Raw genomic sequence first — 15063 nt, 5'->3', positions numbered from 1 at the left:
TATCTGTGAAACTAGGCAGCAAACAGTCGCCTAAAATGGTCAGTGGTTGTATACCGGTGACCTGCGTTTGACCCGAAACCTCCACATAAAGACTCGGGCAGGAAAAGCTTTAAATGGAATGCCTTCTGCCAGAGTCCCCCAGCAGTTAAAAGTCCACGGTGATCTAAAACCTCCAGACGTTCCCTTTTAGTTTGCAACGTTTGCCGGTCATTTTCCCAACACAGGGGTTTTAAATGGAGTTCGTGGTATTGTAAGAAGGAGCGGGACAAAGGGAAGACTCGTCTCTAATTACGTGAAGCAACTGATGCTGATGTCAACAGCGTTTGCAAAAATATATATATATATCGGTGGCAATTATCTTGTGTCGCAAAGGAAGGTATTGCCAGGGTCGTGCATTGTTTCTGGGGAAGGTCTCGTTAATGGATGAAGTGGAAATGTCCAGCTGCCAGCAGAATTTAAAAAGAAATACAAAGCCCCAGAAGGACATAAATCAAAATCCGCTGCTCGGAGCGTCCACTACATAACAGCGCCTGGAATTGTGAAGGGGTTCCAGAAACAAAAACAGCTTGGCTAGGCAGAGTCATGCCTCAAGAATATAGAGGGGGGAGGCCATTTAGACAATAGACAATAAACAATAGGTGCAGGAGGAGGCCATTCGGCCCTTCGGCCATTCAATGTGATCATGGCTGATCATTCTCAATCAGTACCCCGTTCCTGCCTTCTCCCCATACCCCCTGACTCCGCTATCCTTAAGAGCTCTATCTAACTCTCTCTTGAATGCATTCAGAGAATTGGCCTCCACTGCCTTCTGAGGCAGAGAATTCCACAGATTCACAACTCTCTGACTGAAAAAGGTTTTCCTTATCTCAGTTCTAAATGGCCTACCCCTTATTCTTAAACTGTGGCCCCTGGTTCTGGACTCCCCCAACATTGGGAACATGTTTCCTGCCTCTAACGTGTCCAACCGCTTAATAATCTTATACGTTTCGATAAGATCTCCTCTCATCCTTCTAAATTCCAGTGTATGCTCGGAGCGTCCACTCTCACAACAGCGCCAGGAATTGTGAAGGGGTTCCAGAAACAAAAACAGCTTGGCTAGGCAGAGTCATGCCTCAAGAATATAGAGGGGGGGAGGCATTTAGGACTGGGGCGAGGAAAAACTTTTTCACCCAGAGAGTTGTGAATTCTCTGCCACAGAAGGCAGTGGAGGCCAATTCACTGGATGTTTTCAAGATTTAGATTTAGCTCTTAGGGCTAACAGAATCAAGGGATATGGGGAGAAAGCAGGAACGGGATACTGATTGTGGATGATCAGCCAAGATCATATTGAATGGCAGTGCTGGCTCGAAGGGTCAAATGGCCTCCTCCTGCACCTACTTTCTTTGTTTCTATGCCTTAACTACTGAGTCTGGTGCGTAGTAAGGAACTGCAAAAATACGTTGACCTGTGCCTTGAAAGGTAGAGGAAATTAAACCCAAAGATTAGTTTAGTTTAGGAAGGAACTGCAGATACTGGTTTAAACTGAAGACAGAAACAAAAAGCTGGAGTCACTCAGCGGGTCAGACAGCATCTCTGGAGAGAAGGAATGGGTGACGTTTTGGTCCTGAAGAAGGGTCAACTGACCTGAAACGTCACCTATTCCTTTTCTCCAGAGATGCTGTCTGACACACCAAACAGTGAGCGGCCTGGATAGAGTGGATGTGGAGAGGATGTTTCCACCAGTGGGAGAGTCTAAGAACAGAGGGCACAGCCTCAGAATTAAAGGACGTTCCTTTAGGAAGGAGATGAGGAGGAATTTCTTTAGTCAGAGGGTGGTGAATCTGTGGAATTCTTTGCCACAGACGGCTGTGGAGGCCGGATATTTTTAAGACAGAGATAGATAGATTCTTGATTAGTGCGGGTGTCAGGGGTGATGGGGGAGAAGGCAGGAAAATGGGGTTAGGAGGGAGAGATAGGTCAGCCGTGATTGAATGGCGGAGTCGACTTGATAGACAATAGACAATAGACAATAGGTGCAGGAGGAGGCCATTCGGCCCTTCGAGCCAGCACCGCCATTCAATGTGATCATGGCTGATCATTCTCAATTAGTACCCCGTTCCTGCCTTCTCCTCATACCCCCTGACTCCGCTATCCTTAAGAGCTCTATCTAGCTCTGATGGGCCGAATGGCCTAATTCTGCTCCTATCACTTATGACCTTACGACAATAATATATCCAAATGTCTTTCGGTTCAATCTGCAACTGCTTCGCTGTAGTAACCCTGTGTTTGTCTCTCTTCCTCGCGCAGGTTTATCAATGCCAGAAGGAGGATTGTGCAACCCATGATAGACCAATCTAATCGAGCAGGCAAGTCCCCAGTAGTAACTATATTCAAGTCTCGCAGGCGAAAACCATCATCAAGCCATTCACTGGGAGAGCCATTACCTGGTAAATAACATGACAATAAGTGTCTGTTGGGTCTGTCTGATCACTAAATTAATGGACAAGCATCCATCCTCTCCTAACAAAACTAATCAGTTTACTTTTGTGGTGTTTCAACCTTTTGAATACATACACACTTTTTATAATCTTCATTGAATGATACCTTTACGTTCTGAGATCCTGGCTTGGTTTTTTTTAAGGGAACTTTAAAAAAAAAGAAAAACAAACGAAAATAGCCAATTAATGGATCGAATTTTCCATTTTTTTTATGTTTCTCCCCCGGGTTTTCTCTGCTGTGGTGACAACTTCCTAGTGCATGGCTTGGTGTGGATTTGCTATGATAAATAAAAACTGTGTATCATCTGTTAAGAAAGGGTGACGTGCTTTGGAAACACTGCAAGGTTCTCAGTAGCTTTCGGAGAAGGTGCTTCATGTTCTGAGGTAACTAATTGGTGTTCGATTTCTGAATCTAGCTCTAACTAACTGGGGTCAGCCTGAGACACCAGGTGTGCTGTCAAAAACGAAGAGTTCTCTCTCTCTACTAAACACTTTTTCCAATTCCCCCTCTCCTCCCCCCTCACCTTTCCAGTTTTTCTTTAAACAAACTCTAACTTGTTTAAAAAAAGACAGGTTATTGGACAGTCCGACGGTCCTCCAGGTTATATTTTATGTTGTTTTCCTTGTTGTCACCTTCCCCGAGCTAACAATGATCCATCCTACATTTTCCTTCACCTGCATCCCCTTTGATCTCTCGTTTTCACACCTTACCCTTCCATAGCTCTCATTTCCCTCTCCCCGCCTCTCAGTCTGAGGAAGGGTCTCGACCCAAAACATTACTCACTTTCCTTCTCTCCAGAGATGCTGCCTGTCCCGCTGAGTTACTCCAGCAGTCCGTGAAACGTCACCTATCCACGTTCTCCACAGATGCTGCCTGACCCGCTGAGTTACTCCAGCACCCTGTGAAACGTCACCTATCCACGTTCTCCACAGATGCTGCCTGACCCGCTGAGTTACTCCAGCACTCTGTGAAACGTCACCTCTCCATGTTCTCCACAGATGCTGCCTGACCCGCTGAGTTACTCCAGCACCCTGTGAAACGTCACCTATCGATGTTCTTCACAGATGCTGCCTGACCCGCTGAGTTACTCCAGAATTTTGTGTCTACCTTTTGGGCTATTTCTCTTTCACTTTACAATGTAAAAGCATTAATAATATTTATTTATAGTCTTTCAGCATAAGGATTTTATAAAAAAGGACCATACTTGTCTTCATGCTGGATCATTTCAAAACTAAATCTTAATATTTTCAAAATCTTGATAATTCAAAAATAAATCATCCTAAATAAATTGTGTTACTAACATTTTTGTTGAGGGGTAACAGAATTATTAATGGAATGGACTTGTGTTTGAAAATAAACATAGAAACATAGAAATTAGAAAATAGGTGCAGGAGGAGGCCATTTGGCCCTTCGAGCCAGCACCGCCATTCATAGTGATCATGGCTGATCATCCACAATCAGTAACCCGTGCCTGCCTTCTCCCCATATCCCTTAAGTCCATTAGCCCCTAGAGCTCTATCTAACTCTCTTTTAAATCCATCCAGTGAATTGGCCTCCACTGCCCTCTGTGGCAGAGAATTCCACAAATTCACAACTCTCTGGGTGAAAAAGTTTCTTCTCATCCCAAAGTAAAAGTATTCATACGGATTTGAGACTCCTTTCTGAACCTGTGGAATTCTCTGCCACAGAGGGCAGTGGAGGCCAATTCACTGCATGTTTTCAAGATAGAGTTAGATAGAGCTCTAGGGAATAATGGAATTAAGGGATATGGGGAGAAGGCAGGCACGGGTTACTGATTGTGGATGATCCGCCATGAGCACAATGAATGGCGGTGCGTACAGGCTCGAAGGGCCGAATGGCCTCCTCCTGCACCTATTTTCTATGTTTCTATGTCTGTTTGTGGAAAGAGAGTGGAACTGCCTCCTGTAAATAACAGTCGATGCTTGGGCAAATGTCACTTTTGAGTTTGTTCTTCTGAAATAAAGTTAACAAAGTATAAAAGAAGAAGTTTGGATAGGTGTCAGTCAAGATCTTGGCAGAAGGAGAAGTAGACACAAGGGGGCTATCTAGTCCACTCTCGATAGAAAGCAATGGCACCAGAGATGCTGCCTGTTCCGCTCAGTTACTCCAGCATTTTGTGATTATCTTCGGTGTAAACCAGCATCTGCAGTTCCTTCCCACACAGACAAAGAGGTTGGGAACACAGCATAGATTGAAGTTACATTCCATCAGGTCCCGGGCGGTCACGGTGGTGCAGCAGTAGAGTTGCTGCCTCACAGCGCCGGAGACCCGGGTTCCATTCCGACTACGGGCGCTGTCTGTACGGAGTTTGTACGTTCTCCCCGTGACCTGCGTGGGTTTTCCCCGAGATCCTCGGTTTCCTCCCACACTCCAAAGACGTGCAGGTTTGTAGGTTAAGTGGCTTGGTGTAAATGTAAAAATTGTTCCTAGTGTGTGTAGGATAGTGTTATTGTGCGGGGATCGCTGGTCGGCGCGGACCCGGTGGGCCGAAGGGCCCGTTTCCGCGCTGTATCTCTGAACTAAGTCCCAAGTGGACGTGAGGAAAATGGGACAAGCTTGGATGGGACATCTTGGTCGGGTGGTGGATGAGTTGGGCCGAAGGGCCTGTTTTGTGCTGTATGATTTACCTCATTCCGTTCGGTTTAGTTTATTGTCACGTGTACCGAGGTACAGTGAAAAGCTTTTGTTGCGTGCTAACCAGTCAGCGGAAAGACAACACATGATTACAATCGAGCCCTTTACAGCGTGCTGATACATGATAAGGGAATATAACGTTTAGTGCAAGGTAAAGCCGGCAAAGTCCGGGGGACTATCATTCTTCCAACTAATCATGTGTTGTCTTTCCGCTGACTGGTTAGCACGCCACAGAAGGCTTTTCACTGTACCTCGGTACACATGACAATAAACTACACTGAACTGAACAATACATAATGTAAAGCCTCTGCCCCCTCATGCATTCAACGAGCTAATCCTCTTAGCCCAGAAATTGGTTTACTTTAGATATTATTTGTATATCGTTTGATTTTTAAAACTCTTCTCGTTCCTTGGGCACATCGCTCTTTGATGCCACAGTTTGCCTCTGCACTTAATCCATAATCCTTAACTGTTCTGGTTAACAATGGATCGACTACATTTCCGCAGGAGTTTTTATTCCTCAAGCAAATGAATATTCATTGAGGATTATGAATTATTCTTTTAAATGCTTGACATTACACTCCTAACTTCATATCCCTTCATCTAATTTCCCGTTAATGCTGTGATATTAGTGGGAGAATAAGCTGCCACAAGCTATTCAGGCAGTGGATTTCCATCTGATCGTATCTCTCTATTGCTAAGAAGGCCATTCATACCTTTGGGTCAAAGTTGGCCCTTTCAAAAGAGGTTCCATCTGAATGCACTCTCAACTTTTGCTCTGTAGCAGCTCAATGGTCTGACTTCTCATTCCAGATGCCTTCAGATAGTCCCTGCTTTCCCTCTATCTCTCTATCCCCTTCCCAGTTCTCCCACTACTCTTCCTGTCTCCGACTACATCCTATCTTTGTCCCACCCTCTCCCCGACATCAGTCTGAAGAAGGGACTCGACCCGAAACGTCACCCGTAGAAACATAGAAACATAGAAAATAGGTGCAGGAGGAGGCCATTCGGCCCTTCGAGCCAGCACCGCCATTCATTGTGATCATGGCTGATCATCCACAATCAGTAACCCGTGCCTGCCTTCTCCCCATACCCTTTGATTCCACTAGCTCCTAGAGCTCTACCTAACTCTCTCTTAAATCCATCCAGTGAATTGGCCTCCACTGCCCTCTGTGCCAGAGAATTCCACAAATTCACAACTCTCTGGGTGAAAAAGTTCCTTCTCACCTCAGTTTGAAATGGCCTCCCCTTTATTCTTAGAACTGTGTGGCCCCTGGTTCTGGACTCCCCCAACATTGGGAACATTTTTCCTGCATCTAGCTTGTCCAGAAACATTTTATGTTTCTATAAGATCCCCTCTCATCCTTTTAAACTCCAGTGAATACAAGCCTAGTCTTTTCAATCTTTCCTCATATGACACCCATTCCCTCTCTCCCAAGATGCTGCCTGACCCCCTGAGTTACTCCAGCATTTTGTGTCTACCTTCGATTTAAACCAGCATCTGCAGTTCTTTCCTACACCATCTCATTCCACATATGGACTACCCTCTGAGTGAAAAAGTTGCCCCTGAGGTCTCTCTTAAATCTCTCCCCTCTCACCTTAACCCTGTGCCATCTGGTTTTAGAATCCTCCACCCCAGGGAATAAGACTGTGAGTGTTCGCTTTATCTGTGCCCCCCATGATCTTGTGCACCTCAATAAGGTCACCCCTCAGCCTCCAACGCTCCAAAGAAACTCGCAGGGCAGGTTTATTACACAGAAGGTGTATAAGATTATTAAGGGGTTGGACACGTTAGAGGCAGGAAACATGATCCCCTCTCATCCTTCTAAATTCCAGTGTATACAAGCCTAATCGCTCCAGTCTTTCAACTTATGACAGTCCCACCATTCCGGGAATTAACCTAGTTTGCACGCCCTCAATAGCAAGAATTCTCACATTCGTACATTTTAAAATTTTATATATATTTTTTAAAACACTGCAAATTAAAGATCATGAATTAAATGTTTAAAAGTATTCTCAAAGCAGTGGAAGTATTTTTTGTAGTTAGACACAAAATGCTGGAGTAACTCAGCGGGTCAGGCAGCATCTCTGGAGAGAAGGAATGGGTGACGTTTCGGGTCGAGACCCTTCTCCAGACTGAGGGTATTGTTTTGTCCTCCAAGCATCATGGCGGCTTCCTGATGAGTTTTACATCGTGCTGGCTTCGATCTGTGCTGTGCACCTGAGTCAAAATGTTCAGGATTCCGGTCGTATCTGTGAGATTTAAGTGCCAAGACTGGGCTGGCTCAGAGGAAGACAGCTAAGCTTGCCGGAGGTCAAGTATTTCCGCCCTGTGAAATCACACTGGGGCTTCCTCAGGCCTGTGTCTGATCTCCAAGCATCTACAGTGTTCCCTGCAATGACCTTCCTTCCAACACAAGGGCAGAGTGCAGGTCCTTGCAGATGGTTGAGGAAAGCAGAAATTCATCTACGTTCCTCATCAGCATAACCAGCTCACGCCTGCGCGCACAACGTTCAGACACGGTCTATAGTCACGGAGTTGTTCAACCTCATCTGCGCTGACTGAGCAGGCAATCCGGGCTAAAGACCGACACAAAAAGCTGGAGTAACTCAGCGGGTCAGGAGGCATCTCTGGAGACGAGGAAGAGGTGACGTTTCGGGACGGAAGAAGGTTCTCGACCCAAAACGTCACCTACTCCTTTTCTCCAGAGAGGCTGTCTGACACACCAAATAGTGAAAGGCTTGGACAGAGTGGGTGTGGAGAGGATGTTTACACTAGTGGGAGAGTCTAGGACTAGAGGTCACAGCCTCAGAATTAAAGGACGTTCTTTTAGGAATGTTGGTCTTCATAACAAGAGGAGTTGAGTATAGGAGCAAAGAGGTCCTTCTGCAGTTGTACAGGGCCCTAGTGAGACCGCACCTGGAGTACTGTGTGCAGTTTTGGTCTCCAAATTTGAGGAAGGATATTCTTGCTATTGAGGGCGTGCAGCGTAGGTTCACCAGGTTAATTCCCGGAATGGCGGGACTGTCGTATGTTGAAAGACTGGAGCGACTGGGCTTGTATACACTGGAATTTAGAAGGATGAGAGGGGATCTTATCGAAACATATAAGATTATTAAGGGGTTGGACACGTTAGAGGCAGGAAATATGTTCCCAATGTTGGGGGAGCCCAGAACAAGGGGCCACAGTTTAAGAATAAGGGGTAGGCCATTTTGAACGGAGATGAGGAAAAACTTTTTCAGTCAGAGAGTTGTAAATCTGTGGAATTCACTGCCTCAGAAGGCAGTGGAGGCCAAGTCTCTGAATGTATTCAAGAGAGAGCTAGATAGAGCTCTTAAGGATAGCGGAGACAGGGGGTATGGGGAGAGGGCAGGAACGGGGTACTGATTGAGAATGATCAGCCATGATCACATTGAATGGTGGTGCTGGCTCGATGGGCTGAATGGCCTCCTCCTGCACCTATTGTCTATTGTCTATTGTTTAGGACCAGAGGTCACAGCCTCAGAATTAAAGGACGTTCTTTTAGGAAGGAGATGAGGAGGAATTTCTTTAGTCAGAGGGTGGTGAATCTGTGGAATTCAAAACCCTGGGCTAGTCCCATTTGCTTGTCCCTTTGTCCCACCCCCGACATCAGTCTGAAGAAGGGTCTCGACCCGAAACGTCACCCATTCCTTCTCTCCCGAGATGCTGCCTGACCTGCTGAGTTACTCCAGCATTTTGTGAATAATCCCATTTGCTTGTATTTGGTCCATATCCCTCTAAATGCTTCTTATCCTTGCATCTTACGGATAGGAAGCATTTGGAGTCTTTTATAAGTCATAGTTGTGTCTGCTTCTACAGCTTTCTCTGGCAGCTTGTTCCAGATACGGACTACCCTCTGAGCGAAAATCTTCCCTTGAGGTCTCTTAAATCTCTCTCCCCTCCCACCTTCAATCTCAGGGGACTGGGAACCAGAGTAGTGGGTTAGGAATTCAGACATGGTTTAGAGTCATAGAATTGTCCACCTCGTCTCTGCTGACCAAGTTGGCATACTGGGCTAGTCCCTTTGGCCTGCATTTGGCCCATAGCCCTCTAAACCCTACCGATCCATATATCTGTCCAAATGTCATATGAGGAAAGATTGGAAAGACTGGGCTTGTATTCACTGGAGTTTAGAAGGACGAGAGGGGATCTTATAGAGACGTATAAAATTATAAAAGGACTGGACAAGCTAGATGCAGGAAAAATGTTCCCACTGTTGGAGGAGTCCAGAACCAGGGGCCACACAGTCTAAGAATAAAGGGGAGGCAATTTAAAACTGAGGTGAGAAGAACATTTTCCAGTTGTGAACTTGTGGAATTCTCTGCCACAGAGGGCAGTGGAGGCCAAATCACTGGATGAAGTTAAAAGAGAGTTAGATAGAGCTCTAGGGGCTAGTGGAATCAAGGGATATGGGGAGAAGGCAGGCATGGGTTACTGATTGTGGATGATCAGCCATGATCACAATGAATGTCGGTGCTGGCTCGAAGGGCCAAATGGCCTCCTTCTGCACCTGTTTTCTATGTTTCTATGTAAAAAGGAATATTGTATATGTTTCTATAGCTTCCTCTGGCAGCTTGTTCCAGATATGGACTACCCTCTGAGTGATAAAGGTCATGTTCATAAATCATCAGAGCAACCCCAACTATGATATTGTGGTTTTCATAAGATCATAAGTGATAGGAACATAATTAGGCCATTCGGCCCATCTAGTCTACTCCGCCATTCAATCACGGCTGATCTCTCTCTCCCTCCCTCCCCATTCCCCTGCCTTCACCCCATCACCCCTGACACCCGCAATAATCAAGAATCTATCTATCTCTGCCTTAAAAACACCCAAGGTTGCCTCTGATGCATATCTTAAATCAATTTCCCTCTCACCTTAATCCTGTACTCTCTAGTTTTAGAATCCTGTGGGAAAAAAAGACCTGTCCAAATTTCCTTAAGTTCTATTTTCTATTTATTTCCCAGTACATTATTACGATGTTATTGTGTGTAGACTTTTACACAAGCAAATGGTTAATTGTCTCCTGAGGAACAGTGTGTAAAAACATCCCATACAATGTGGGCCCTTTAAATAACGTTGTTTTAAGGGACACAAGTTTAGTAAAGATTGCTAGCTCTGGGAATAAATAGGATCGCCTGTTTTTCTGGCCATCTGAAGGGTAACCTTTTCTCACAGATGGTGGTGGGTGAATGGAACAAGCTGCCAGAGGAGGTAGTTTAGAGGAGGCATTCAAGAGAGAGCTAGATAGAGCTCTTAAGGATAGCGGAGTCAGGGGGTATGAGGAGAAGGCAGGAACGGGGTACTGATTGAGAATGATCAGCCATGATCACGTTGAATGGCGGTGGTGGCTCGAAGGGCCGAATGGCCTCCTCCTGCACCTATTGTCTATTGTCTATTGTCTATAGTTGAGGTTGGGACTATCCCAATGTTTAAGAAACAGTTAGACAGGTACATGGACAGGACAGGTTTGGAGGGATATGGACCAAACGCAGGCAGGTGGGACTAGTATAGCTGGGACATTGTTGGCCGATGTGGGCAAGTTGGGCAAAGGGCCTGTTTCCACACTGTATCACTCTGTGACTCTGTGGCTCCATGAATACGACAGATGGACTGAATAACCTCTTTACTGTGCAATTAGTTTAAAATTCGGCAGGGTGCAAATGCATGATCTACGAACTGTCTTGGTTGCACTAAGTTCATCGGTTATTCAGCTCGTTAAATCTACTCCGCCATTCAATCAACCACTTTGGCTTTTTGTTTTGTTTAGTTTTTTCAATTATTGAACATGTTCTTTGTTTGTTTACAAATCTGTTGTCCTGCAAGTAAGAATTTCATTGTTCCGTTTCGGTACATGTGACAATTAAATAGTCTCGATTAGTGCGGGTGTCGGGGGTTATGGGGAGAAGGCAGGAGAATGGGGTTAAGAGGGAGAGATAGATCAGCCATGATTGAATGGCGGAGTGGACTCGATGGGCCCAATGGCCTAATTCTGCTCTATCACTTATGAACTTATGACACTTGAGATGCTGGAATCTTGACCAAAACACAAAATGCTGGAGGAACTTTTATATTTCAATATCTGAAATCATTTGTAGTTCATGACTCCTTGTTGAACTGAGCCTTAATTACGGAGGTCAGAAGTCAGGAATGATTGATCCTATTTCTATCATTGAGTAATTTAGGGCGGTCACGGTGGTGCAGCGGTAGAGTTGCTGCCTCACAGCGCCGGAGACCCGGGTTCCATCCCGACCACGGGTGCCGTCTGTACGGAGTTTGTACGTTCTCCCCGTGACCTGCGTGGGTTTTCTCCGGGTGCTCCGGTTTCCTCCCACACTCCTAAAGACCGAGAAGGTTCATCGGCTAATTGGCTTGGTGTAAATGTAAAAATTGTCCCCAGTGTGTGTAGGGTAGTGTGTTAGTGTGCGGGGATCGCTGGTCGGCGCCGACCCGGTGGGACGAAGTGTCTCTTTTTGTGCTGCGTCCCGAAACTAAACTAAATTAAACAAATTAATTGGCGCTGAACTCTTGTTGACATCATCGTTGACGCAAGACCTGAGGGGGGGAAAAGATCCCCTCAGCGATCCCCCTCAGCGATGCCCCTCAGCGATCCCCCTCAGCGATGCCCCTCAGCGATGCCACTCAGCGATCCCCCTCAGCGATGCCCCTCAGCGATCCCCCTCAGCGATGCCCCTCAGCGATGCCCCTCAGCGATGCCCCTCAGTGATGCCCCTCAGCGATCCCCCTCAGCGATGCCCCTCAGCGATGCCCCTCAGCGATCCCCCTCAGCGATGCCCCTCAGCGATCCCCCTCAGCGATCCCCCTCAGCGATCACCCTCAGCGAACGGCTGAGTCGTGACAGGAGGTATCCGATGCTACGGAATGTCAACAGGAATTGCCACAAGCACTTCAGAATGTGGCCAAAATCACACCATTGAGACTGTTCGCACCACATTTTCTTCCCCCCCTAATCCAGCTTCCAGGCAACAAACCCCCGGCATGTATCTAAACAACTCGTGATATCGTCAAAAGACAGCTGCTGTACCACTGGTGGACAAGTACACATCACAAGCACTCTATCCAGAAATCCAGTCTGAAGAAGGGTCTCGACCCGAAACATCACCCATTCCTTCTCTCCCGAGATGCTGCCTGACCCACTGAGTTATTCCAGCATTTTGTGTCTACCGTAGACAGATACACATGGATAGGACAGGTTTGGAGGGATACGGGCCAAAGGCGGGCAGGTGGGACTAGTGTAGCAAGGGTCATGTTGGCTGGTGTGGGCAAGTTGGGCCGAAGGGCCTGTTTCCACATTGTATCACTCTATGACTCTATAATGGTCTCTACATTGTCGGTTTGGTATAAAAATAACACAACTTGAAGAAGGATGAGAGGGGATCTTATAGAGATGTATAAAATTATAAAAGGACTGGACAAGCTAGATGCAGGGAAAATGTTCCCAATGTTGGGGGAGTCCAGAACCAGGGGCCACACAGTCTAAGAATAAAGGGGAGGCCATTTACAACTGAGATGAGAAGAAACCTTTTCACCCGGAGAGTTGTGAATTTATGGAATTCTCTGCCACAGAGGGCAGTGGAGGCCGATTCACTGGATGAATTTAAAAGAGAGTTAGATAGAGCTCTAGGGGCTAGTGGAATCAAAGGATATGGGGAGAAGGCAGGCACGGGTTACTGATTGTGGATGATCAGCCATGATCACAATGAATGGCGGTGTTGACTCGAAGGGCCAAATGGCCTCCTCCTGCACCTTGTTTCTATGTTTCTATCACCCGAGGGGTAAGTGTTAAATCTGGGCCTGTTCATAAATACCTGATAATCTCGTGAGGAGAAGGATTGAGAATGAGAGCTAAGCCCGAACATATTTGTTTGACTGCATCCGCATTGTTATTTAATACAAGGATACATTTTAACAAATGGGACAGCCTTTTTATTCACCTTGGCTCTCCGCCATTTCATTTCATTTTTATAATGCATGTTATATTTGACATTTTCTCGAAGCTGTGTTCCAGGCCAAATAGTTAAGAGTGTAATATCATCTCAAGTTCCGTCAATCCCTCAGGGCCGCTCCAGTGAAACGTGGAGAGAGCACAAATCCACATGAGATGTTGTTTTTGGAAAAAAACAGAAAAATTAGAAGCACCGAAAATGTGGGGGTTTTTTTCCGTAAATTGTACAAATAAAATAGTACAACAATTATTAATCAACCTTCGCCGGTGTGGGAGGTTCCCCTGATCACTCGACCTGACATCGAGACGGAAGCCCTTCATACAGACGCCCCGCGGTGAATGTAGAACAGAATATGTTATCATATCATATCATATCATATATATACAGCCGGAAACAGGCCTTTTCGGCCCACCAAGTCCGTGCCGCCCAGCGATCCCCGTACATTAACACTATCCTACACCCACTAGGGACAATTTTTTTAAAACATTTACCCAGCCAATTAACCTACATACCTGTACGTCTTTGGAGTTATCACCAGGTGGGGTTGCCAACTGTCCTGTGGTAGCTGGGACATACTGTATTTTGGGCTTAATTGGTTTGTCCCATACGGGACCGCCCTTGTCCCGTATTAGGCCCGGGGGGCGCTGTGGGCCCGGACGCTGTAGGCCCAGATGCTGTAGGCCCGGACACTGTAGGCCCGGACGCTGTGGGCCTGGACACTGTAGGCCCCAACGCTCTAGGCACGGACGCTGTAGGCCCGGACACTGTAGGCCCGGACACTGTAGGCCCGGACGCTCTAGGCCCGGACGCTGTGGGCCCGGACACTGTAGGCCCGGACACTGTAGGCCCGGACGCTCTAGGCCTGGACGCTGTGGGCCCGGACACTGTAGGCCCGGACGCTCTAGGCCCAGACACTGTAGGCCCGGCACTGTACGCCCGGATGCTGTAGGCCCAGACACTGTAGGCCGGACGCTGTAGGCCCAGACACTGTAGGCCCGGACACTGTAGGCCCGGACACTGTAGGCCCGGACGCTGTAGGCCCCGGCAGTGTAGGCCCGGGAGCCGCTGTAGGCCCGGACAGTGTAGGATAATGGAGTGTGTTCGTGGAGCGGGGCCGAGTGTGTTCGCCGAACGGAGGTTGCGTAGCAACCCGCCCCCCGGCCCGGGCGGCCGCCATTGGTGGAGCGGGAGCACGTGGCCACTGGCTGGGTGAGGTCACGTGGGGCGCGGGGCGGTGACCTCACCTTGTCCCTTATTTGGGAGTGAGAAAGTTGGCAACCCCTACCACCAGGTCACCGAGACTCCGTTGGTAGAACTGCTGCCTCTGGGTTCGAAAGTTGTGGGTTGAAATCCCCTTCCAAAGACTTTATTTCAGGCAAATGGACAAGAGATTGCTCCAATCTTCATCAGAGTTGTGGCTACTCCACTGTCCCAGTCGATTTAAAAGACACCAAAGCACAACATTGTGAGTTAGCCCTGGCCACAGCTCGTCCTAGAAGAGTCCCGATCTGAAACGTCACCCATCCATGTTCTCCACAGATGCTGCCTGACCCGCTGAGTTACTCCAGCACTCTGTGAAACGTCACCCATCCATGTTCTCCACAGATGCTGCCTGACCCGCTGAGTTACTCCAGCAATAGGTGGACACAAAATGCAAACACTATCCTTCCACCCACTAGGGACAATTTTTACATTTACCAAGCCAATTAACCTACAAACCTGCACGTCTTTGGAGTGTGGGAGGAAACCGGAGATCTGGGAGAAAACCCACGCAGGTCACGGGAAGAACGTACAAACTCTGTACAGACAGCGCCCGTAGTCGGGATGGAACCCGGGTCTCCGGCGCTGCATTCGCTGTGAGACAGCAACTCTACCGCTGCGTCACCGTGACTGCCCCGATGTGCCATCTTGGTTGGCATGGACAAGGTTGTGCCCGACAG

The 15063-nt window shown here is 47.3% G+C and overlaps 1 protein-coding gene across 1 annotated transcript in view; it reads left to right on the top strand.

The window, feature by feature from the left end:
• Positions 1 to 15063, top strand: part of LOC144597044 (homeobox protein Meis1) — a 211959-nt gene that overhangs the window by 187616 nt on the left and 9280 nt on the right. The window contains exon 6 of the mRNA XM_078405959.1: positions 2287 to 2345. Coding sequence (XP_078262085.1) covers positions 2287 to 2345 — 59 coding nt within the window. The remainder of the gene's footprint in view (positions 1 to 2286; positions 2346 to 15063) is intronic.

Source organism: Rhinoraja longicauda, chromosome 9, assembly GCF_053455715.1.
Source record: "Rhinoraja longicauda isolate Sanriku21f chromosome 9, sRhiLon1.1, whole genome shotgun sequence".
In the NCBI taxonomy this organism is placed as follows: Eukaryota; Metazoa; Chordata; class Chondrichthyes; order Rajiformes; family Arhynchobatidae; genus Rhinoraja; species Rhinoraja longicauda.
This window is presented reverse-complemented; position numbering and strand designations above follow the sequence as displayed.